Source organism: Trachurus trachurus, assembly GCF_905171665.1.
Source record: "Trachurus trachurus genome assembly, chromosome: 4".
In the NCBI taxonomy this organism is placed as follows: domain Eukaryota; kingdom Metazoa; phylum Chordata; class Actinopteri; order Carangiformes; family Carangidae; genus Trachurus; species Trachurus trachurus.
This window is the reverse complement of record NC_139898.1, coordinates 25,369,938-25,394,750: the sequence shown is the minus strand read 5'-3', so window position 1 is coordinate 25,394,750 and position 24,813 is coordinate 25,369,938. Positions and strand designations below refer to the sequence as shown.

Genomic DNA, 24,813 nt, shown 5'->3' with positions numbered 1-24,813 from the left:
TGATCAGAAAGAAAAACGCAGTCATAAATATGGATGCACAATCACCACCGCCCCCGGATGGCACAAACTGTCAGCCGCCATTCATAAATCACAGAAGGAATGGCCAGCCGTTCTCAGTTATTCCTGCTTATTATTTGCAGTTATTCCAGGGCACGGAATCTCTGAAGGTCTCTGGGGATAATGACAATGTTGCATCGTGCGTAAACCCTGCAATCCGATCTGGCTCCACGCTGACCAGCATCGCCGGGCTCTACGTCTGTGCAGACGGATGCAGAGCGATGCCAAATCTGCAGCAGAAGCAGCAGCAGCAGCAGCATGAGAGACAGTTCTTTTCCACGGGCTTGGCGACTCAGACTGACGATTATGCCTCTGCTTTTTATAGCCGCCCTACTGGAGTGACACATTTTCAATCATTACGACCACTCAGCAGGGGCTCAAGTGTAAAGTAGCTTCTAGTACAGTGGCATCCAAGCTATAATATGTATGGCGTTTCCAGTCAGTGCTGCTGCACAAGCCTGGTTTCACTTAAGTGCTTTGTTGTAGGTAGTTTTTCACAGTTTGTACAGCATTGTGAAAGAAAACTTTACATGTACAGCAAGTATCAGTTCTCACAGTCGTAATTTTTTCACCAAACAAGTGGAAATTGCTTCCATCCAGTAGGATACACAAGTGACAGCTAATGTTACAGTATGAAAGGTTCGGATGCACATTGTTGAAATTAGTTCCAGAAAATGTTGAAATACTATTTGTGAGTTTGATTTTTAATCAGTTTTTATTTATTTTATCCTAAGTATATGTACTTAGCTGATGCTTGTCCTGCCCAGTCTTCAGTGATGTGCACAGGAAGTTTGCAGCTTGATCATTTGACCTTTCAGTTCGATCCTACTGTAAGTAACAGCTCAAACTGTCACTTAGCAACAATATAATCTCAACTTGTGACTGCTGCTGGAAGCCGGGCTGTTGTCAGCCTGTAAAAGTTTAGGAGACCCCTCTTTATGAGAACTGCACTAAGAACTGGGACTGTCTTGTTGGAAGCGGCGGTCACGGCTCGTTGCTGTCACACCTCTCGACTTGGACTTGGAAAATGGAAAATTAAAAATTTCTTCAAGTTGGGCAAAATGGGAAAATAACTTAAAGGTGTTTATATACACACACAGCAATGAATGAAGTGTGTTATAAGATAGAAACGCATGACACACAAGTAACACATGCACATACAGAATTGTAATATGTCTGCCAGCAGCACCAGAAAATATCCAGGGCACATTAGGGAGGGAGCGAAAGGGTAGAAAGGTCCTCTGAGTAACATTAACAGCCCACAATATGCTCTACAGGCGCAGGCTCTGGAAGCGTGTGGACTATTTTTATGGCCTAACTACCTGTGTTTGCCCGCCACAAATCCATATTACCCAACATCATACACAGAGCCGGGGCATTTTTTTAGGACCTCGTAACATCTGGCACTGGCAAAGATACATAAATAGTGAGATCAGGGCTTAGCTTTTAAATGGTCCAGGTCTTCTAATGTTACTAGATGAAGAGTTATGGGTGGGTGAGCTATTGGGTGTAGATTACAGCAGCACCCTCATTATGTGTAACTATAGTTCCTGCTGCCCACAACACTGTCTATAGAGAACGAGGCAGTCTGGGTCTTTTCTCTGTAGTCTAGTCTGGATCTCAGCCACTACTATTGATTTCAATGGTGCTTCAACCTTTGAATAGTTAATTATATTATTTTTCACCAGGTTGAATACTGTTGCTAAAAAGGACAAAATCATTTGGCTGCCCCTGATTTTTAATTTTATTGTAAAAGATACTCCCTCTGTTACTGTCTCTCTGGCTTTTGAAGTTGATATTAATTAGCTTTGATCTCAGTCTTGATTGATAAAGTGTGATGAATGTGGATTTTGTCAGAACATAGGGTCAGCAGGTCAGAGGCCACAGCTGACTACTTTCTAAAAACACGAGTTTGCTTTATTTTGCTCCACCATTATTTAGCAGTTGATGATGGTTAATGGTGCGAGTCCAACATTGTTTGTATTATGGCTGGCCTCCTCCTCCTCAGCGCTGCATGGTCACTGGCCTCGCTCGGCCTCTGGGTGGGTGTGATGGGATATTTCAGGGAAATCCGACTAGGGAGCTGATATTGCAAGAATAGAGAGTTTTTCCGTGGGGATTTGGAGACTGGCAGACTCAAACAAACAAGAGGCTTAGGAGGAACATCGGGGCAAACATGAGGAATGCAATGCCCGTTCACAAGCCTTCATGCAAATCCCTTATCGCATGAAATGGGCAAGTCGGATTTTCTTACTGGGGTCAGAGAGGAGCACTCAGGTTTGGCCGCCTTGTTGCTTACATTGGCAAGACAACTTCTGTTCCTGTTTTTTAAGTGGGAGTTGTAGGAGTAGACGCAGTTATCCATCCATTCAGGACAACAGTTTGTCACGTGATGTGGTGTTACTTATTAATCCCAGTTGTTGATAAATTTGTCTCGGCTCGCCGATAGTTTGCAGTGAGCTCACACTGTAAACACATTAGACGAGACGGTTTTAACGGTTTTAGTTTAAAAGGTGGTGCTAAATGAAGAGTACCTCTTTGTAAGCATGATCTTGGCCTGTGTTGCTCAGTGTAAACATTTAGTTTAAAATGAAATAAAAGCTGAAATATAAACGGAATCGCAGGAGGATTGCCTTTCAAGACACTGGATTAGCGTTGTGCTGCACAGCCAGAAGAACAACACAGAGCTGGATTTGGCAGCACAGATAGCCATCAAAGATAATGAAAAGTAATAAAGTGTGTGTGTATGTGTGTGTGTGTGTGCAGTGGAAAAGCTCCGGCTGAATGTTTGAGATATTTTATGTGTCTGCGTGCGTGTGTGTGTGTGGAGAAAGAAGATGAAATTTGTCTCTGTGCCTCAGCTGTTGTGTTTAGTCTTTCACATTCCCCAGAATTCAGAACCATGGCTCCCGTCTTTACGTCGGAGAGCCGCTATAAATTACGGTTTTGCTTCTCGAGGGTTTCTTTAGTAAGGCGACGATATGCGCCAGCGCGAAGTGAAATGTCCGATATAATGATTGGATAACAATAAAAAACGAGGGGGATATTTCACCTAAGTGGATCGCTGCCCTAAGCGGGGAGGAAGCACAGCAGACACACAAATAAAATAAGAAATAAGACATGAAAGGTGTTCGGGGAATCCTGAAGAAAGTATAGTGATAATTCATTGTAACAGCAGAGCTTTTGGCCTTCAACTGCAGTATTTCAAGTAAATTTCACAGAGAGGGAGAGTGCATGTTCTTTCTCACTTGTTTCTTTTTCCAGAAACACACATTACATTACATTACATACGTGCTGCTTTCACCACCACTTCTAAGCAGCAGAAAGTTGTTTCCTGTTTGCAAAGTCACATAAAATCTGTGTTTTTAGTTAACCTTTGGGAAATCCACTAAACTCTCAGCTTTAAAAAACAGATCTAAGGCGCTTTAGTGTGGACTCTTCTTCCTTTGGGCAGCTGTGGCTGAGGCAGATTGAAAAGGAAAAGCAAAATAAACATCATGTTTCTTTTTAGATATGCCAAGTCCAATTAATCCACCTCAGAAACAACATTTCTTACCTCTACCCTGCCATGACAAATGAAAACATCTACAAAAGATCAAACTTGGCTTGGAGACTCATTATAAGTAAACGTATTGAAAGGTTTTGTGTTACCATAACACGATACGAAACAGTCCACAAACACAACAAGATCATCTGAGTTTTAATATGGGATGAAAATCATACAAAGTTTTGAAAAAAGAAGAAGAAGACAAATCTGATAAGTTCGACATTGTTTTTTGCAGTGTTGTCCTTGGATTGATATTAGTGGAATGAGCCAAGCAAGAATATAAAACCAGAGATTTCTTTTTGACATGGAGGGATGAGAGCCCCTGGAGTGAACTGGATTTATGATCCTGCGTGTTTAACCCCAGCACAGGGATTTTCATCAAGATTAATTCACATAAGTTAATTATGTAGAGAAATGCATGATGGAGAGTTGAGTTTCAAGATCATGTAACATTTTCATTTGGCGATTGCATTAAAATAAAGAGGCTATACGGCTGCATAAGAACAATATTCAGCAAGTGCGTAAGATGCAGCACGTCATGAGAGTTTCATAGTGGAGGTGATGGTTGTGTGAGCTCACCAGTGGCCCGAGGGGATTCAGCGGTCCAGGGAACACAGATGCATCAGTAAGTAAAGCTGATCTCAGCTCCTACTTTCCCTAATTTATCATCTTGTTTCTCCATATTGTCTCTGCAGACAGTGCTTCCCTTGTTTTGGGCCCTTTTTTTTATTGTCTTGTCTTGCTGTGCGGCTGCGTTGGTCGTCTTCTCCGTCTTTCCAAACTGTTGGAAAGCTTCAAAGACGGAGCGGGCATCAAAGGCTCTGGGCCCGACTGGCCTCCTCCTCCTCTCATCCCTGTGCTTCCCTTCTTCTTTGTCTTTTGGTCTCCGCTGCTCCAAACTTTGTTGTTCTTCTCCTCATGTGCAAGTGATTAGACGTCAGGGCCGAAGGAAAACACGAGCTTTGTTTTCGAGGCAGCGGGCACACGCAGAATTCCAGTGGATTTATGGCAGTGAGGATCCGTCAGATCCTAACTGGTTAAATGGTGCTCCGGAGAACCCTCCTGCTATCTGCTAACAGCATCCAGCTTGCTGCTTTCCCTCTTCTTACTACATGCTTGAAGTTTTCTTCTCCTCCTTCTCACTTTTCATCTCTTGCTGTCTAGCTTTTGTTAATTTTTTCATCCTCTTCTCTCCTCTCCTCTCCTCTCCTCAGAGATGATACAAAGATCTATTCATAGCCTGTGAGTGACTCCTCATTTTCTCCTCTCTGCCCAGATGTCTTGCCTCACTGTCGCTCTTGCCTCTTATGAAAGGTCAGATAGTCATGAGTGGTACAGTTGCTACTATTGTGCCTTTATAGGCAAAGCTTATGTCTGTTTTGTCGTCTGCTCTGAAAGCAGAACCAGAGCACAAAGAGTCTCAATATGTAACAGTCTGGCCTTGCGATGACCTTGACAAATATTGGATTCTTAATCCAGCTGAGCATCTCAAAGGTTGTTTCAGGGGCCTCATGGGGCCCATCAGCTAAATTAGGAAGAGTTGAATAATACTTTGACGTACTCACACACACGTACACGATTTGAGTGTGCTGTGCCAAATTATATATGTAATGCATATCTGGAGACTGTAGCACTGACATTAAACAAGACTACAATTTGGCTAACGGCTCTGTGAGACTGTACTAAATGCTTATCGCAACATGCTAACAAAACTAAAGCCACTCCAGTCTGGTTAGCATGAAGCTGTACTCAATGCTAACATACAAAGACTATGTACACTACAGCCTCTCTAGGGGCTGTACTGAGCGCTAACATCAATGTGCCAACATGCACACAGTGGCAATGCAAACATGCTAATATTTACTCTGTTCTTCTTATTGGTTTTATCATGCAGATTAGCTAACATTGGCTAATGTCATGAGGTTGCATGTATTTTGGATACAAAGTATTGGACACATTTTGATTTCACAATGGCAGCAGAGGGGGAGATGTAACCAAAGCTGCTTAAAACCATCCAAAAATCAATGTGTAACGCTAACGCAACATCTGTTGCTGAGATATTGCAGTTTGTGAAACCGACCAACTGACCTGTAGCGACCGACCGACATGGCTGTCTGCGAAGCCATGCCACTACAGTGTGGCCGAAAAAATACAGAAAATGTCACATCTCCCAAAAAATCAACCTACCACAAACAGCCTTGACAGGAAAACAGGCTTTTATGTTAATAAACCCAAGGGTTGGGGAATTTATGACCTCTAGAAGAAGCATGAAATCCTTCAATTTAGTTTAAAATACCAAAAATCACAAAAAATCGGAGGAGCTTTTCATCAGACAGACATCAGTGATACGTTTTGGAGCAGACCACCGACTGTACAGACTATCCCATTTAGTAGACCCCAGGCATGCTACACCAATAGAGGGGAGTGCCAGCCAGAATAGCAATTTCTACCAAAAACAATCAAAGTAAGTGAAGTGTGGATCATAGAGTCCCTCTGGCAGGCCTGTGTGTTGACTGGAGAGTGAAGAAAGAATGTAAAAGGGCCCGAGCTCAAATCACGCTCCAGTCAAACAAAGGAGGAGTAATAAGGCATTTGGAAAGCAGGAAAACTCTGAGTCTGCAAGTGATTTAAATCAGGGGGCTGACAATACAGTGTGGTGTGTGTTAGCATTCATGTGTTTGTGCTCATAGACTGTGTATGCGGTTGCATTCAGTACAAGAGGAGAACTAAAGGATCTGTTATCCAGAAGAGGCTTGTGTGACCGAGCTCGTGTGTGTGTTTGTCTCTTTGCAATGTGCTCGTTTCACAGTCATTTCACTGCATTATATGGTTTCTTGGACCTGCATGGTTAGTTGTGTGCAAGTACACACTTAACGCAAAGGAAAATAAACACACACGTACACTACACATGCTGCCCTCCAACTATGTGTGCAGAGTTGCAGCTGGTTGGCTGGTGAAATGTCACTGGTAAACTGTTTTCAGGTTTCACTTTAATTCTGTTCAGCTTCATCCCCTCACATTTGGAAATAATACTGTGATCTGAAGGCTTATTCCAAACATCTTGTTTTGTAAATAGGGCTTTGTGCTCTGCGAAATAAATGACAGCTAACTGTTGGAAGTAAAAAATGAGAATTATTGTGTTCTTCTTCTCCCTCTCCCTCTCTCTGGTGTGTAAATATGAGATGAGGATTATTTATCAAACTCCAAAAAGCTAAATTTTAGGCATTTGAAGCAACAATCTTCAGTATATTGCTCTAAGTAGGAGGAAGTCACTTGATAGATGTGGGCTTGAGTCAGAAGAACCGTCTCTGAGGCTCTGTAAACTGTGTCCGATAGCAAAAATAAAAGCTGCACATGCACAATCTGAACCAGAAGCTGAATTTCTAGCACCATCTTTATAAATGTCAAGAATTTAAACACTAAATTCCCTTTTTTTTTCATAAATTTTTGTCACTATTCAGAGATACCATAGTTTAATTTGGCACATTTTTGCACTGATACAACAAAAAATGCACGATTAGCGACTGTGAAGTAGGACTGCAAGATATGGCCAAAAATCACAATCATTTTCTTATCAAACCATGCTGATAACTATGTCAAATCATGCACAAACATATCATAAATCTGAAGTAGAACATTCAAAACAATTATTACAATGATAAAATCTAACCTAACTAATCTGAAAACTTAACTTGTGCATATCTCTGTTGCTGCAACGTGACTGGCAGTTCATGATTCATTTCTGTGCATGCTATCTAAGCATGGAAATCATTTATATCAAATAGTTATGAACTATGTGTTATGTTTCTATGAAGAATAATAATATTTCAGTAATTCTCCTGTAAGCTGGGCTGGCAGGGTAGCGAGAACGAATGTTGGCTGCCACTGAGGATTTCTGTCTCATGCTACTTCACTCCATCCATAACTAAACTCAATATGCTGCCATACCCACTGCAATCAGTCGATAACAGTAATTATCTTTAAACATCTTCATTAAGTTGCCATACAAGTTGCCATAGCCCTGAATTATAATGGATGAACATGTTTTAAACATAGCAATTATCTCTATTCTTTATATTGTTGACTGTTTTTGACCATGTATTTGTTGAATTTCAAACTCCCGGTAGTAAGTATAAAGCAGTGAAGATTTTGAGGTTTTAAGTGTTTTTCTGCTGTGTGTGTGTGTGTGTTTGTGTGTGTGTGTGTGTACTCAGACAGTTCAGTGGTGTCGTTCCAACTCTCCTCTCATATGTGGCAGCAGGATTTTATCGTGCTCCCTCTATTTCTCTACATTGCCGCTCCTGGTAAACCCAAATATAAACGCTCTCAGTGGTGCACACATGCTGTGCTGTACACTCATACACATAAACAGGAAAGACATGAGTATATTTTATTGGTGTTATGTAATTGTTAGTGTGCCACAACAAACTTGTGTTAGTTTTTTTGCGTTTAACTCGTCAGGAGGAAGTCGCCACTTCAGCTGACAAACTTTGGCTCAGGCAAACTTCAGCACTGTCTGTGAAGCTTCACAGAGAGAGAGATGTGTTGTTTAGTAAACTGTTCAGCCAGACAGAAACCAGCCATGAATATTTTATATGAAGTCCTTTGCTCTACTTGAATCCAAATAAGGTTAGCATTAATTGAATTTAATCAGCGGTTACATCCAGTGTAGAGATTCCTTTCAAATATATGCAGAGCTTCTCTATAGAGCCCGTGGGCAGGGCGCTAAAATATTTTCATTTACTGCGGATCTCTGTGTGGGATTTGGAACAACAGATCTTGAACTTAACCTCTCAAATCCCCTGTGAGCGCTGGAAACAAGTCTCTTTTAATGCTACTGATGTGCTTCATACTTCTAGTAAGTCTTTGTCTAAACTGTCTCTGGGGACAGCTGAAAAAACTGGTCCGACGGGCTAATAGTAGAAGCAGCAGGAAGAGCAGAAATACTTACCATACTTCTCAACATGCTGCCAGCCAGAGAACCACCCAGTAACACCACATTTAGTTTCCCCCATTGTGAAAGGCTTATGAAGGTCTTGTGTGTGTATATCAAAACGTGTCGAAGCACTTCATCAATATATCAAGGCCATTCCATACTAAGTAATGACAGGTGCACATTAAGAAATGGTCGGTGGGTCCAGCTGCTCTGCAGGTTTTTTGTGAGGAAACACACTCACTTTCTCCTTTGCCTGTAAAAGACACTCCACTGTTTAGTAACTCCCTGATCTTTCCTCCCTCCACCAGCCTCAGGAAACTCTGGATTGTCTTAAACAATACAGTATACAAAACTGAAATACTTTCCCCCTGCAACTTTTCAGCCTTTCCTAGTCCCTCCACCTGGCTGTCACGTTTTCTGAGCTTGAGGGAAAGTGAACATAGTGTACCGACCATTTACAGCCCCAAAACACTTAGTGAGGCAGAACTGCGCCAGTCGTCGTCGTTGTCGTTTTTTTTTAAAAACTCCAGGGCTGACCCCGGTGCGTCGGAGTCTGGTGATTGTCAGCAGTGGCTGCTCAGTTCAAAGGCTTCATACTATATAATAATATGCAGACAGATGGAGCTAACAGAGTCCATCCACCAGATGTGGAGTCAACACACTGTCTGCCGCCTGCAGCTATACAATGCACACACTGACAAGCAAGCAGCACACGTACACATGCATAGACCTCAGACTGCATCTTTTGTCTTCAAAAGCTCATTCGCTCTAACTATCTATCAACCTGATGCACAAGATCTGTGTTCAGTTTAGCCCTTAAATGGATCCTCCATCCCTCACGTCAGTTTCACACCTTTCATAAAAATGACTTAATAACCCTGTGGATTCACTCTGACAGCCTGCGTCATTAGATTCCAACTGTATCATCAAAGACTTGGATACGACTGGGAAATTTTCCCTCATCTTTATCCTACTTATGATGGATAGTTTTGTGCTCTCACATACACTACACTGCTGCTTTGATCCAAACTATTTTGGTGTCCACATTTGTCACTTTGGATCTCCAGTGAGTGGACGTTCGGTAGCCTAGCAGCCCATTTCTCAACCTCTGCGTCTGGCCGCCCCTTTTGAAGCGGACGGAGGATTGTTTATGTTAGCGTGAACCAGACCTGCGCACATCATGGCTTTTATTGCTTTTAAGAGGACACTGTGTGCCGTGGACAGAGGAAAGAGACGCTGTGTCAGAGTAAAAAAAAAAAAGCTGGCAGGACAGAGACGTGAAGGACCTTTTCCTTTACGTCGGGGGAGGGGAGGGGAGGGGAGGGGAGGGATGGAGGAAGTTCCTGCAAAGGTGCTGAAGTAAAACTATGCACGGGCACATTTCTGGTGCACAGACGAGAGGGGAAGTGACAAGGTGGAGAATGGGAGAGGACGGACCACAGTGCAGTTTGATGAGAAGCCCTGATCCACCAAATCAAGCGCCACGATAGCATCAGGGCCCGGCGATATTACTGTAAACATGTTCCATATGCTCTCACTGTCTCCACCATCTCTTTTGATTTCCTTTCTTTCTCCTTTTTCGCACTCCGTCTCGCTCTTCCCCCTTCTCTCCTGCCCGCTTATTTTATTGAGGAATGCTCCGCTGAGGAGAGCATTTGATCTCACTGCTGCTTTGACCTAGAGATGGAGAGAGAGAGAGGTGGGAGGTAGTGATGGAGGAGGGAGGGAGGGAGGGAGGGAGGGAGGGGTTAGGGCTGCATGTGTCCCCAATTACGCCGCCGAGATGGCAGCGTAGCTCACCGCTTCACTCAGCGACTGGTGGACGGGATAGAGATGCCTAATCAAGGCCAGAGGACCCCAGGCTGCTGCCAATTCTAACACATACATGAACGCTGCACATGCATGGTCTCTCACACACACACACACACACACACACACACATGTAGGATTGCTCATGACACGAGGCCTTCACACAGCTCACCACATTTGAAGGCTTATATTGCACACATTTTCTCACTCCTCCCCCTCTCTTTAACTTCCTCCCCCACAGCAGTCTCATAAAAATCAATATTGAATAATCGACCAGCAAACTTTTTCTTTTTATTCCTCTGACAGTGATGCTGGTGATGGTTAAGAGCTGAAGCAGCTCACGTATCCTTGAGCACCAGCAGGAAACCATTTTTCCCCTGTTATCTGCATCAGTCTCTGTTCACTGAAGTGTTTTCTAACTACAGTTAGCATGTGATAATACAGAGCAGATACACTCCGCTCACTCCGGCTATAGATACTTGTAACCAATACTTTTCTGTCATGAATCAGTTAAGCTGTTTCTTCCATCACTCGGGATACGAAAGGGTCATAAATCTGTTTGGTTAATGTCCTCGCCTTCATCCAATTGGGACTATTTCCTTTTATCAAAACTAAACTAGTATATAAATCCATGGTTACAGCACAAACGTAATGCAGCTTTAGTTCAATGTAAATGGCTTCAGGGTAACACACCATAGTTCCTATTTGTGTCACCTTAGCATCTTAGCACGCAATAGTAGGGTCGAATTGTTTAAAGGGATAGTTCAACATTTTGGCAAACTGGCCCATTGCCATAATCCCTATAGTCATAGCAGTAGGTTTGTTACCTACAACTCCTACTCGTAACGTTCTGTTATTATCTCATAGCATGGTGAAATTGCAGGTCATAACTTGTCCACAAGAGCATTTTGGAGTTGCTGGATTGTGTATTTGATGAGTTTGATGAGGGAAACCAAGAAATCCCATGAGCCTCTGAGCAGCTTACGGCTCTGCTCCACCGTTCTAAAAATAGCTTGCACCAAAACCTACTGCTTATGGCAATGGGCCAGTTTGCCAAAATGTTGAACTATCCCTTTAACATATTTATCCTAGTTGGAAATAAGGAAAACGATCCATGGTTCACTAAGATCCTGCTGTTAAGAAAACATTAGACAGGAAAACAAAAATGCATATTAAAATTATGCATGCTATGAACGTTAATTCACCAATAAAAAAATACGAACAGTGAGCTTCTAAATATATGAATAAAGCGAGCAAACCCAGCCAAAGGTTCAAAGGTTCTGGTAAACTGATGAGAGGGCAAGAGCAGGAATAACATGGCAGGCGGTGGGATCCTGGACTCAGAGGGATCTAACAGACTTCATCCCTGCAACCTGGGAGATTCTGAACAGGAAATGAGGTAATACAATAGAGGTCTTTGTGCCTGTAGCGCTCCTTTAACACCTCTTTTCTTTCTACCGCGCTTCGCCATCTGCCCTATCCTCCTTTCCATCGTCTGGGAGTGGAGGTGGATCAGTTATGAAGTGTGTGTGTTTGAGAGCACCAGGTTTACGGGCGGCGAAGTGAGACAGTGTTTGGAGAAGCAAGCTGGGATGCTTTACAAGGTGTGTGTGCAGAGTCGGCCCCCGCTCCGCTCGTCTGGTGAAATGAGATGGAAATGACAACAAGCTCTGGAAACGTGAGCGGGACTGTGATCGTCTTTGTCTCCTGTGACAGAGTCCGTGTGTGTGTGTGTGTGTGTGTGTGTGTGTGTGTCTCTCTCTGGCACTCCTCGTTCTGCTCTCTTGTCTGTATTTTGCCCACTCTAATAAAATCCAGGTTTTCTAAATCCCTCAGTCATCCGCAACCCCTCTGCTTTTTAAAAACTCCTCTGTGCTCAGTCCAGAAAGATGTCTCTGGGTGGAAGTGTTTTCATAATCAGCACGCAGTTGCAGCCAATGGAAAACTACGTCAAATAAAGCGAGATCAGGCACCATGTCCGCCCCAGTTTGCTCTCAGATGTGTCTTTGAGGCTTTCTGCGGCATAAATTATCATCATAAGAAAATTACAACGCATGAGATTTTAAACTAAAGAAAAGCAAATCAAATCAAATCAACTTTATTTCTAATGTGGTTTATTATAAGTTTATTATAATGAAAGTTGACAGAGCAATGTATCCACTTTTATGTCTTTTTCGGGGGTCAGGGCGTCTAAACCAAGCGCTCCCCCATATATCGTAGGAATGCTAACCCAGATTCCTGTCCTTTTTAACCAAATATTTTTCTCTCAGTGATTTTCTCCTTCAGATCCTTCCCTCTGCTCGCCCACCGTCTTTGTTCCACGCTGGGTTTTCCATCGCTCATCCCTCCGTCTTTTCATCACTCCGTAACTTATCTGCCCCTTTTCCTCCTTTGCTATTTTTCAGGATTTCTTTTCTTCACATGTTGTTATTCTTTTCCTACTCTACGCCCTGCTGATTCCTAACCTACGGTTTAAAAAACTGCACTCTTTCCGTCCAGCGGGTTTCCCACATTGTCAAGTTTGCCTTATATCATCTCCACAGTTTTCATCACGTACAGTACAGTACATCTGCCTGACATTTCTTCCTCTCTTTCTGCCCTTTCCTACTTTGTTCACATATTGTTGTCGTCTTTTCTTTTCTTTTCTTTCTCCCTCAATCTGAGGCAGATCCGGAGCAGGTGTCCCTACCTCCCCCTTCCTCACCTCCTCACTCCCCACTCCCCTCTTTTTGGCATCAGGGATGTGTCGAAGAAGAAGAAGGATTCTATCTCTCCAAAATGCACGTAGTGTCCGCACATACAAACACACCACATCTGGTTCTTCACTTATTAGGGCAGCTGGGTACATTTCATTATAAGAGAATCCCTTCTGACAAATCCCTCCCATTAAAGGAGGCTTATTGGCCCTGATCACCTGAATCCTCCCTCGCACGTACAGTATAAGGAGCAGAACTCTTTCAGTTTCTCTTCCTTATGTTTCATTTCCTATTTGAGTGTCGCCACAAATTAAATATCCGTGCACTGTTGTGAACAGTAAGTGGATTTTCTGGAAGTTTCATGTCTGTGCAGCACATGGCAGAAGATTTTTTTTTTTTTAAGTGGTTAGTTTTAGATTGTCTGAAGAGTCTGATTGACAGAACTGGACTCTGGTTCTTGACAGTCAGAATTACACTGTTGCCAAACATATTTGTTGCAAATTTGCAGAAAGTGGAAACACATTGGTGAGGATTTTTTTTTCCCTTGTGGAAAAAGTAATATTAGAAATAGCTGTGTTATTATATATATATACTTACTGTATAGCACCAGCTCAGTGTTATATGTCACTGTGTTGGTATTGTGCCAACACTGTAACCCTTCATGTAGCAGGCAGGTCATTAAAGGAGTGAAAATGTACAATTAGTCTTGCATGAGACTTTTGCATGGGGGGAAACCGGAAAATACCATCTGAACTACAGGCAGTCATATGCCTGTAGTTTTTTTTATGGGCTTGTATTATTTTTACTTGATTGCCTCAGTCTCTGTACAGTACATGCCAGTGCAATATGTGGTTACTGCACCTGATACTGTTCAACTCAGGATACCACAGTTTACTTTTTATTACAGCCGTTGATTAAGATCCTAATATACACGCACACAGTGAGATATTTCCCGCTCCTATCTGTGTTTCATCCTTTTCATCAACATGAATAACGAGCTCAGCTTTAATGTGTATCTCTAATTTCTTCACAAATTGCATTAAATGATCTCAGGACACCAGTCTGTCTGTTTTCTAAGGCATCGCTGCAAAGCATTTGTCAACGTTCGAGTCAGTTACACATAATTTATTGTGATCTTGCCTCATCATAATGAATGCCATCAACATGTCAGCCCCTTTTATTCATTAGTGTTTGTGTATTTTTGAGTCTGTCTCCCTCAGCACTTTCTGAAATGTATGTGAAATCTGTTTTTGTGGTATAGTTTGTGGAAATACTCCAGTCCAATTCCCCAGATCAAAATAATTTTTTCTGCAGTAGCGGAAAGTGTTTTGGAGGCCGACAGTCAGTGTGGGTTTGTCTCCCTGGCTTGTTTTCAGCTCTGTCTTTGGGGACACAAAGCTCTCACTTTTCTTTCCCACCACTCATCTCTCTCCTTCTGTTCTTCTCTCTCTTTCTCTTCCATCCTCCTGTCTCCCTCATCAGTCGGGTACCTTTTCCCCCCCCAAAACAAGTGGAGGAATGCCGCTGCCTATTTTCTTAACCTGGGATGAGGAGAGGGTTCCTGTAGAGCATCAGTGTGATTGACAGGGACGCATGCTGGAAACGCTCAGAGGTTTTCTGTTTGTCTCGGAAAAGCAAAGAACAAGAGCACAGGACATTTTTTTAACAACTGGAATGAGTATTTCTTATACTCTTTGTCTGTACGTCAACTCTCCTTCTCTCTTCTCTCCCACTGTTTGATCTCTTCATATTTCTAGTTCAATATCTTCCCTGTCATACTTTCACTTTGGCCTGGAGTCAGATTTCGTGTGGTTGAGTCAATCCTACGGTGTTGGCTCCGAGTTAAGAGTCATGAGCTGATGGAGACACGATGTCTCACACCCAGGTTCCCAGCAGCATCCCAGAATTATTCGGCATAGTTTATCTGTGCAGTCAGAGGCCCGGGCTGACTGCACAATACTGATAAAACCATCAGGTCAATCAGGACGTAAACATTTGCAAACCACGCTGGTTAAATGAATAGAGCTCTTGATGGAAAATGTCTCATACTGAATTTATAAGAGCACGCCACCGATTTTAGGCCGCAATCCTTTAACAATGTAAAGAAGAATGAATTAACTTAACAAAAGAGGGGAGGTGCATGTGGTTTTCTTCTTCAAACATTTAATCTCCAGCTCTACTTTTTCACTTATTTCACATTTGTATATCAGAGCTGAACGCTGCATCAGAATATTATAATTAGATATGTTTTGTTTTTTTGTTTTTGAAAAAACATATCGTTCCAATTGCAGTTGATACAGTTTCTGCCAAAATAATTGCAATGCTGAATGCACATGAAGTAAAACTCCCTGAGAACTGTAAACAAACTTCGATGTATAAAAAAACAATGGAGATCCCCATTAAAACGCATGGTCATGCATGGGAATGTATTTCATTGTGAGATTAATTCCTTCATTATATGTGGAAATGCATAATAAAAAATACACAGATGTGTAGGGAATTGTATTATTTGATTTTCTGTATTTTATTTTTATTTTGTGTGTGTGTGTGTGTCATACTTTAGAGTCAAAGCAACCATGACCATGATCTGATGGAAGACAGACCAGCAGCATTCAGGCTAATAATGCTTATGCTTTCCAAATTACACCATCACAGTGTTTGATGTGCCATTTAAATCAAACATCATTAGCTTGAAATGGTCACGCTCTGTTTTTTTTATAAATAGTCTCAGTGCCTAAACACTCTTCATTGATTTAAGTCAGTCTGCCAACACTTTTCAGTCATTATATGAGGGGAGATTCAGGCGGACGAGTGAGGAAATGCCGACGGATGTAAAGAATGGTTTTGGAATGGCGCCCAGCTCAACTGTAGTCACATGATGTCTAAATCCGAGTCACGTTTGAAATCCGGCAGCATTATCCTGTCGTTCCCAGATTCCATCTGCTAGGGCCTCTCCTTTTGAATTTGTCATCCTGGAGGAATCTGGGAACGTCGGTGCAGAGTTTACGGAGTGTGTGCATGTCGCCGGCTGCACCTGAGCAGATATTCACACAGGTTGTTTTTTTTACTCGCCACTCATGCGACGTGGCATGTGTCCTATTCGCACCATGCACGCTGCAGGAAGGCACGCTGCTCTATTTACAGAAAAGTCACGTAGAAAAAGCCGAGCGAGATGACTGTATTCATGTCCCACACACAGACAGACAGACAGACAGCCTGACTGACTTTAGCTGTAGGCTTTAAATCTTATATTCAACACCCGACCCATGACACATACACGTATACATACTGTACAGTGCAGCATAGATGTAAGACATGCTGTAAATATCCATAATATTCACATCAAATGCCACGGTCGCTCCGTGCAGCGCAGCGAGTTGCACGTATCCTCAGCGATAGAGTGACACACTAACACACAGGTGTGATGACTGGTCACATTCCTCAGGCTGATGAACAGACAGACGGCTGTATCTGCAGATTACGTCAAGGTCTCAGGGCTCAGTCTTTCTGCTTGGAAGCGATCGGGTTTTCCAGAAAGCTGAGCACACGCACACACACACACACACACTTGTACCAGACCTGTCAGGTGAAAACAGATGAGCTACACAGTAGGTGGTAACATGCTCGTGCAGATTCCTCACCAGTCTGCTTACACCCCTTGTAATGTGAGCTGGGGTGAGCCTCACCCAAAATGGACTAACCAGGTCCTATACATCAGCGCGGTCTCCGGTGCAGAAGCTCACATGCAGTGACAGCAGGGGCTTTTTTTCCCATTGGCCTCTTTAACCTATGAGGTTTAGCAGAGTCCCAACAGTTCAGAGGCCCGAGCTCCTTCTGTCTGCTGAGCCATTGTCACAGCATGAGCTCACTCCATTAGCAAAGATGACATCATCACGAAACTGAGGAAATTTCTTAAGACAGACTTTGGCTAAATGAGATTCATAGTAGTTGAATCTTTCCATGAGGAGAAGATGTGTGAAATTGCCTCGGTTGTACATAAATCCAGATGAACTCAACTATAAGAAGTTTATTCCGAAGCTGCAGCGGCCCGTGCTGTGTGTTTGTGTGGTTTCCTTGGTGCTCTCGGGTTTCCTCCCAATGTTTCAATGACACACACGTCGTCTGGTGGACAGGAAATTATTCATTTGCCACTGGTATGAATGAGGACATGTGGACCTGACTAGTGGAGAAGACCAGTATTTACGGAGGTGTAAAGTTTGCATAAAGAGATGAGGCTAATCATACAAATATCACTTTTTTTTTTTTTAATTACTGCAGCTTTGAATCATTATTTCAAAAAAACACAATTTTGCAAAGCAATATGATAACATCATGATAGGACTGCACTGAAAGCCAACATCCTGAGCAGGTATAAAAGTCAAAGATCATACATGTTGCTTAACGTTGGTGCTAAACTGCTCCAACCACCACGTCTCCTCTTCCTGTTTTCCCTGTTTCCTGTTTCTGTTTTTCTTCTGTCAGTGAAAAATGCTCCTCTGCAGCATTTAGCCACCGTGTTATTATGGACGTCATAATATCCTCATTTTCAGTATATGCCTTGGCAGTTGGCACCGGTCCCTGCACAGTTTGGCCTTGTTGTGGGCGAGTTGGTGCTATAGGGTTTCAGTGGAACAGCGAGAGCCCCCTTCCCCCTCTTGTTTGTGTTGTGTGTGGTTGGGCAGAGCGGTGCTGGAGACCGGGGTAGTAGATGACATTAACAGTTGAGACCAGAAGATCCCCTCACAGTGATGGCTCTATGGAAATTCTTCTGTTTTGTTTGTCGGCTCCAGGAAAGGCCAGAGGTCAAGATCCGCTATGGACCTGCTGCACCCCAACAGGTTGCATCGTGGATTCAAATGTCTTCACTCAGCCGTGCTCAGCTGCCTGGACTGGAGGAATGGTGGGGTAGTGACAGTTGTCAATGTGAGCCTGAGAGATGCTGAGAGATAATTTGTGGAGTGACAAGCTGCCGTTTAAATCCGTCTTCTCTGCGCTGGTTGGTTGTGTGTGTGTGTGTCACAGCTACAGCTTACAGTCCGCCTGCTCAGGTTTCCTTTTGCAGGAGTTGGGGGAGTCAGGATTTGATGTTTGATGCAACAGGACAGTTAGAATAGATACAGATACAATTCAAATCAGTGCTGACCGTTGTTGAGTGCACTCACAGCTGTTTTACACATATATCTTAGAAATAAAAAAAAAGCAGCAGCTGAATATATCTCAATACTTGCGCCTGTGTGTCACCTTCTGAATATTAAAATATGAAAACATAAAAAAACAGACACATGTAGGGTGTTTGGCTCCAACAAGGAGCCGGAGTTTTCTCTAAAATTTTAACAAGAATATGAGGTCAAGCCAAACTATAATTTCAAATCCAATCCTTCCAAACCAAGTAGTAAAAGTTGCATAAAACATCCTCCCCGCTCGGCCCTGTGTGATTTTTGGAGGGGAAGCAACAGTTTCTAGTTTTTTTTTTACTTTTTTTTTTTTTTTCATGTCAGAGCAAATGTCTGCGGCAACTTGAGCCCTTTCTTTCTCTTGTTGTGTATTGTTCTCCATTCTTCCTCCTGTCATCTACCCTGCTAACCTCCACCCCCCCTCCCTCCCTTCAGCCCTCCTTCCTCTTTCCTCCTCCTCGCCCCCTTCTGTGGTCTTATAAGGTTACAGAGCACAACTTTGTGTGTGTGTCTGTGTGTGTGGTTTGATGAGTCCTGTGTTCTTTGGTGCATGATGTCCTCAGGTAAACACTCTTGAGTCTGCTTTTATTCCTTTATACGCTCCAACTGAGACTGGGAACTAACACCTGCACACACACAAACACACAGGTGCAGCTTTACAATCACACGCACACAGGTCCATTATCATCCTTTTTTACCCTCTATTATCTCCTTGTGTTATCTGTCTTAAGGGTCATTTCATTTCATTTCTTTTTTCAGATGCAGAAGAATTCAGACAAACAGATTAAACCCATCCCCCAGATCAGGTTATTTAAAGCTATTGTTATTGGTTCGAAACTGAACATTATAAAGAGATAAAATGCAGACAGATTAATAGCAGTGGTCAGTCCATAGCAGTCCACCACAGGCACCATGTTAAAAAAAACAGTCCAGTAAAAAAAAAAAAGAAGAAAAGTCTAACTTTTTATCGACTTCTTCAAAAATATGTTTCCTGTCAAATCATCCAGAAGTGATGTGGTGTACGGATGTTGCAGTGTTTCCATGTCTCAGCAGGTACATTTCTGAGTACAGTATCACCATAACCAAGAGAACCAGTGGGAACAACGGCCAAAAGGACAGAAATAAGAGCCAAGTTGTTATAAAACCTGACCCCTCAATTTGAGCGACTAAAATCACCATCTGCCGTCTCGTTTTCCGTCCTTGGGCTAATTTCTGTCTCCTCCTCACCACTGGCCACCGCTGCTCTGACTCTGTGAGGCCCGTGTATGACCGGTCTTAACAGTTATTCACATCTGACACAATGACAGTGAATAAATTCTCCAGCCAACACAAATCTGCACTCTGCTCGGTGGGACACAAGCCCACTTCCTAAAAAGCAGATTTTTTTTTACGAGAGCCTTTACTCCGGCTTTATTGTGAAGTTTCTCTTTATTCATTCTCTCCCTTGCTGCCTTCTTCTTCTTCGTCTTCTGCAGTCTCACATTTTCCAAATCTTCGCTCCTCCTTTTATCTCCGATTCCTCGGCTCTCCTCCGTAGTCCCCTCTCTGACTGACTATTCTTCTCTCCGCCACTCTTCTTTCTTTCTTTTTTTCTCCCTCTTGGCCTGACAAATCTTTATTCTCTCAGATCCTCGTCCTTTCGCCAAGACTATAACTTTCCGCTCGTTTTCCAGTCTTGAATCTAATTGTTCTAATAAGTCATTAAGGCAGCTCGAGCCCTATATGGTGCTTAGTCTGGTTCTGGGTGCACGCAACAGTCGTACACTGGCTGCCTGATTCGCTCTTCTCGCTGTCAGGGACGGAGGAGCGTTTGGGTATATGAAGGGAGAGCTTGTTCACATAAAAGTTGTAATTACTTTAAGTGAGCTCACAGTGGGAAAGTGGGGTGAGACAGTGGTTTGTTGGGGGAATTAAGAGCATTTTTTGCCAAAGTTTAAAGAAAAAGAAAAACGAGGCCAGGGAGCACAGAGTGGAAAAGAGAGCGGAACTTGGACAGAAAGACGTATCCGTTTAAGACAAATTTGAGAAGGAAATGATTATCATTCCTGAATTTTCTTCATCTGTGTATATCTATCTCTCACCTCTTTAAGGCAGAAAATATGACACAGTTGCATTGTGAAAGCGGTTGGGTTTGCTGGGTTTGCTTCCAGATAACCCCTGAGTTAGATCAGTTTTCCAGCTAATAGGAGTGGAAGCGGACCTTGGGAGAGGCCCTAATAACAGAGCGGGAGAGCTCATACATCAGTCTCACTCACCACACCAAACACCCTGGCTCCAAACACTGCGCCCCAGACCATATAACAGCATATTAGTTGCTATGCATAACCGCTCAGATTGAACATTTCTGCTTTGCCCTCCGAGGCTCCCCCCTTTCTCACTTTCCTCCTTCACTTTTTCTTTTTGCTTCATTCCTTTCCCTCATTCCCATGCCTTTGAGTTTGAGGTTCTGCACTAATTCCCATATGCTGCTGTCACAGTAAAGTCACACCAAATTCTCAGAGCTTTATAGGGGTTAAGCTCATGTCCCTGCGTGATTTTTATCATCATAAGCCAAATACAGCTGGATGGGGATCAGAGGCTGCTCTCATGGAACGTTCTGTGTGGAGATTTGCTGTGCGGAGTGCGGACCCCTCAAAGGATCCTTCATGTCAACCCAGTACACTGTATATTTTCTTGCCATGAGGGTGGCAATTGAGTGGCACACAGTTGCAAATGAAAGAAGGGCTTCCAAAACTTTCAGTTGCGTGAAATATGCCGTATCGGCCAAGAGGAGAAAGTGATACTGTAATGAAGGTCGTCACACATCCTGATTTCTGACGCGAGTTCGCTGCGATACCAGAGTGGCCTGAAGTTAACGTATCACTCCTGACATGCTATATGGAAATATGTGCACGGCTTCATGATCCAGGTTATATTGGTTTTCTTTGAAGGTGCCTAAAGGGAAATTACTGTGACATTACGGGTTTTTAACAGTAATCGTTATTCTAATAAAAACCAACGGGGAGGAGATGATATCAGTCCACAAATAGTTTCTAGGACGCTGACTCGTGCCTGTAAAAATGGGAGCGATGTGAAATGATAGACAATCAGTTAGAGGTTATAGCTCGGCTCACGGCTGGAGACACAGCACGGAATCACACTCTGATAAACTCTCTGAGAAAAGGTGCTGCAGGTTGAATCACATACTGTACCTGTAAAGTGGCGTCAGTGTAATTTTCACAAACCAGTTAATAATAAGTGGAATAAACTGCTCTCTAATTTAATGGTTGTTTTTGCCAACGACAGCAAAAAGTAAAACAGTGCTTTGTGATTGGTTGGTTCTGTGCACTTGTTTTTGTCTCTAACAACTGAAATGATTCAAAATACTTCCCAGATACAATCAGTGACCCAAGCTGCCATTAATTAAACACAATAACATTATTTTACATCATTAAAAAAAGTTATGATAAAACAGTCTTGAATACAGATGTTGTGCATCTGTATTTGTGCAGGTATCCATGTATTTATATTCCATGTGCTGTGAGCTTTTTCTCATCTGGTGTCCTAATCTGCATAAGAAGCACTCATGCAGCCCACAGCACACAACAATATGACTGTTCATGAGATGCTTTTTTGAGGTTCAAGCTTTAGTAAAGTGTGGGCAAATAAAACAGCAAGGTTGTGGTCACAGTTAAGAGGAACACTTGCTCACTGTTGACTCACCCAAACCTTAATCCAAACACTTTATACAAGTATTAATGAAGGAAATTCACTATAAAAGTTTCTTCCTTTTTCCTCCACCCAGCAAAACCAGAGCCTTCGATCCATTTTACTGACTCACTGTCAGACGAGGATCTTTCTAATACACAGATCCAGTTAATAAATGAGGAACAATCAGAGCAAGATGATGATCCAATCAGGGCCTGCAACCACAACAGCAAGGAGGGCTGATCTGAACTGACACAAGCAATGTGAAGGTGCCTATTTTTAGCCCCTCACTAACAAATGGGCGTCATACAATTACTTCCCTCCAATGCTGAGAAACATTAGAGAGATAATCTCAAAATTACACTGCAATTCATCCTCATATTCCAGATGATTGTCTCAATGAAAGACAACTAACAGATGTGACCCAAATAGAGGAGAAATGGAAAATTGAGCGTCTATTTGGACAAATGTCTTATCTGGAAAAGTACTGTCAATAAACTCACATGCTATTGTTTAGTTTTTTTCCCTTAAAAAAATACATTTTCCAAGAATGGACAGACCCAAAACGGCAGCTGTGTGCCTCCCCCCTCTCTGCTCTTTCCCCTTTTCCTCTGCTCACACTTCGCTCCCCCCGTTCTTGAACTCTCACCTGGCTGCGCTTGGCTAACTTTTGTGCGAGTGAAGCTAGTGAGTTGCGTTGCCCCCTCTCCTCTGTCTTTTCTTTGCACAGAGCCCTGGGCTTCTTCAAGTCTGTCAGTGCAGCACACTGGGAAAATTTAGACTCAGGCTGGGGCCAAGACTGGCTATAACTCACTGTCATGTTAGAAGCCCTCACGAACAAGCTTGCGAGTCATTTTGGGACCCGTGCTGAAATAAGCAGAGATAGAGATATTCAAGAGGATCATCGGAGCATAGCCAGCGGAGATTATGTGGCTGTGTGAGTGTGAAACCAGTTTAGTAAAGAGATAACATAATGAACACGCAGCTATCTTTATGTTTTATCGTGCCCCAGTTGCTGGCCGCTACATATCTTGACTGTAAGTCATAAAGCTGCCAGCCTGGTGTTGCTAAGCCTCCAGTCTCCCTCACTAACAGGTGCAGAGGCCCAAAGCGCTGCTCATTAACACAGCTCATTTCCCAAGCACCACCACCACCACATAGTCTTTACCGTCCTGACACACAGCACGTGTGAAACAACACATTATCACCCAATTAGCATGACCCTGTGTCAGGCGGCTGGTCCCGTTTGACTGCAGACTTTCTCTCCCCCTGCACGCCACGCATAGAACCAGGATGTTTCCAACTTATTTTTATGGGTGTAAATGGTTAAAAAAAAAAGTGTTTTGTACATGTTTGAGAACATGTTTGGTTCGCAGTTGTATCTCTGTCTGTGTGTACACAGTTGCTTCGTTGCACATGCTTGTGTTTTTTGCATGTGCTTGTGACTGCAGGGTGCAAGTCCGTATAGTTGGCAAGCAGCCATTTACTCATTCATCATGTTAAACTATCCCAGCCTGCCCAAAAACACACACACACACACACACACACACACACACACACACACACACACACACACACACACACACACACACACACACACACTTGCTTAAAAGGCAGAACTCACTACATTCTAGCTGATTGTAACCGTGGGATAATATGTGTGTGTGTGTGTTGTTGCCCTGAGAACCAGCAAAGATGAAACTACTTTAGGCTCCGTCCTCGTCAGTCCTGCATGTCTTTGAGCCGTGCTCGGGCCTTTTCATTTGTCAGGTATCACCTTCTGACCTGTGGCGGTGCACACTGAAGCTCATTTTCTGTCTGCTCTGTGGCGTAATGAAAAGCAGAGGGCCGTCCTGTCGTCAGCTCGTAATAACGCAGCATTAGGTCCACATGGCTCGCTGATAGGCCCATCGTTGTACATTCAAACCTTTGATCTACACAAGCAAATGTACAGTGCTATCATCAGTGTTGTTTCACTTTTGTTTCTTGTTGTCGTCTTTTAGAACAAAGTCTACACCAATCTAACTGATGATTAATATAATTAATAGCAGCGTTAACTGTTATTCAGATTTTTAATGTCATTTGATTAGAGGCATCACATTTATTCAGAGGGTCTCGATGAGGGCAATGTAAGTGTTTCTGTGGCAGTTACTGTACTTGGTCTGTTGGGACACATTGTTTCTCATTTAAGTCTTGTTTAAGTTATATTATAGAGAATTGGGAAGCCATGAATCTGTGACACTTCCCTTCATGCAGTCAAACTCTTCTTTAAAGAGTGGAGTGCAATACATGTGTTCTCTGCGGCAATCAAAAGACATGTGATTGGTTGTTGCATTGGCACATCACATGACTTTCGTGTAAAGTTTAAACCTTTCTAAAGTCACATCACTTGACTATTGTTTCTTTGAGCAACAGTAGACAGCACTATCATGTCCACTTTTACAAGAAGTGATACAAAAACACACCAAAACAGTTGATTACTGACATTACTGGGTTCACGATCCATCAAGTGAAATAACTTGTTGAACCAGTGAAAGTCCACGCTGCCTAACAGTCACACACATACTAATAGTTGTCTCCATTTCCTCCTTTTACAGGGTCTGAGTTTCCCCAAGACCCCAGTGTGCTAGCTACCACTTCATGGAACACGTCTAGTGATGGTAAATGCACACACATAAACACACACACACACACACACACACAAAAAAAAGCAGGGCTCATGATTTCATCACACACACACAGACACACACACACACCTTGACAGCTGTCTGCTCGACCCAGCTGCTGAACACATCTGTTACAACAAAGCACTGATGATATGTTCACAAAACAATTAACACATGCTGCTGCGTTGAACCGTAGCACCGATGCTTTGCCATCTGGAGTCACATGCAGTGATGTGTTAAA

The 24,813-nt window shown here is 42.9% G+C and overlaps 1 protein-coding gene across 1 annotated transcript in view; it reads left to right on the top strand.

Annotated features, from left to right (window-relative positions):
• The window catches only part of ror1 (receptor tyrosine kinase-like orphan receptor 1), a gene marked incomplete at both ends in the record, with an annotated part of 127,671 nt that overhangs the window by 62,811 nt on the left and 40,047 nt on the right, over nt 1-24,813 (top strand). The window contains one exon of the mRNA XM_083970879.1: nt 24,504-24,566. Within this exon, the coding sequence (XP_083827005.1) occupies nt 24,504-24,566 (63 nt within the window). The remainder of the gene's footprint in view (nt 1-24,503; nt 24,567-24,813) is intronic.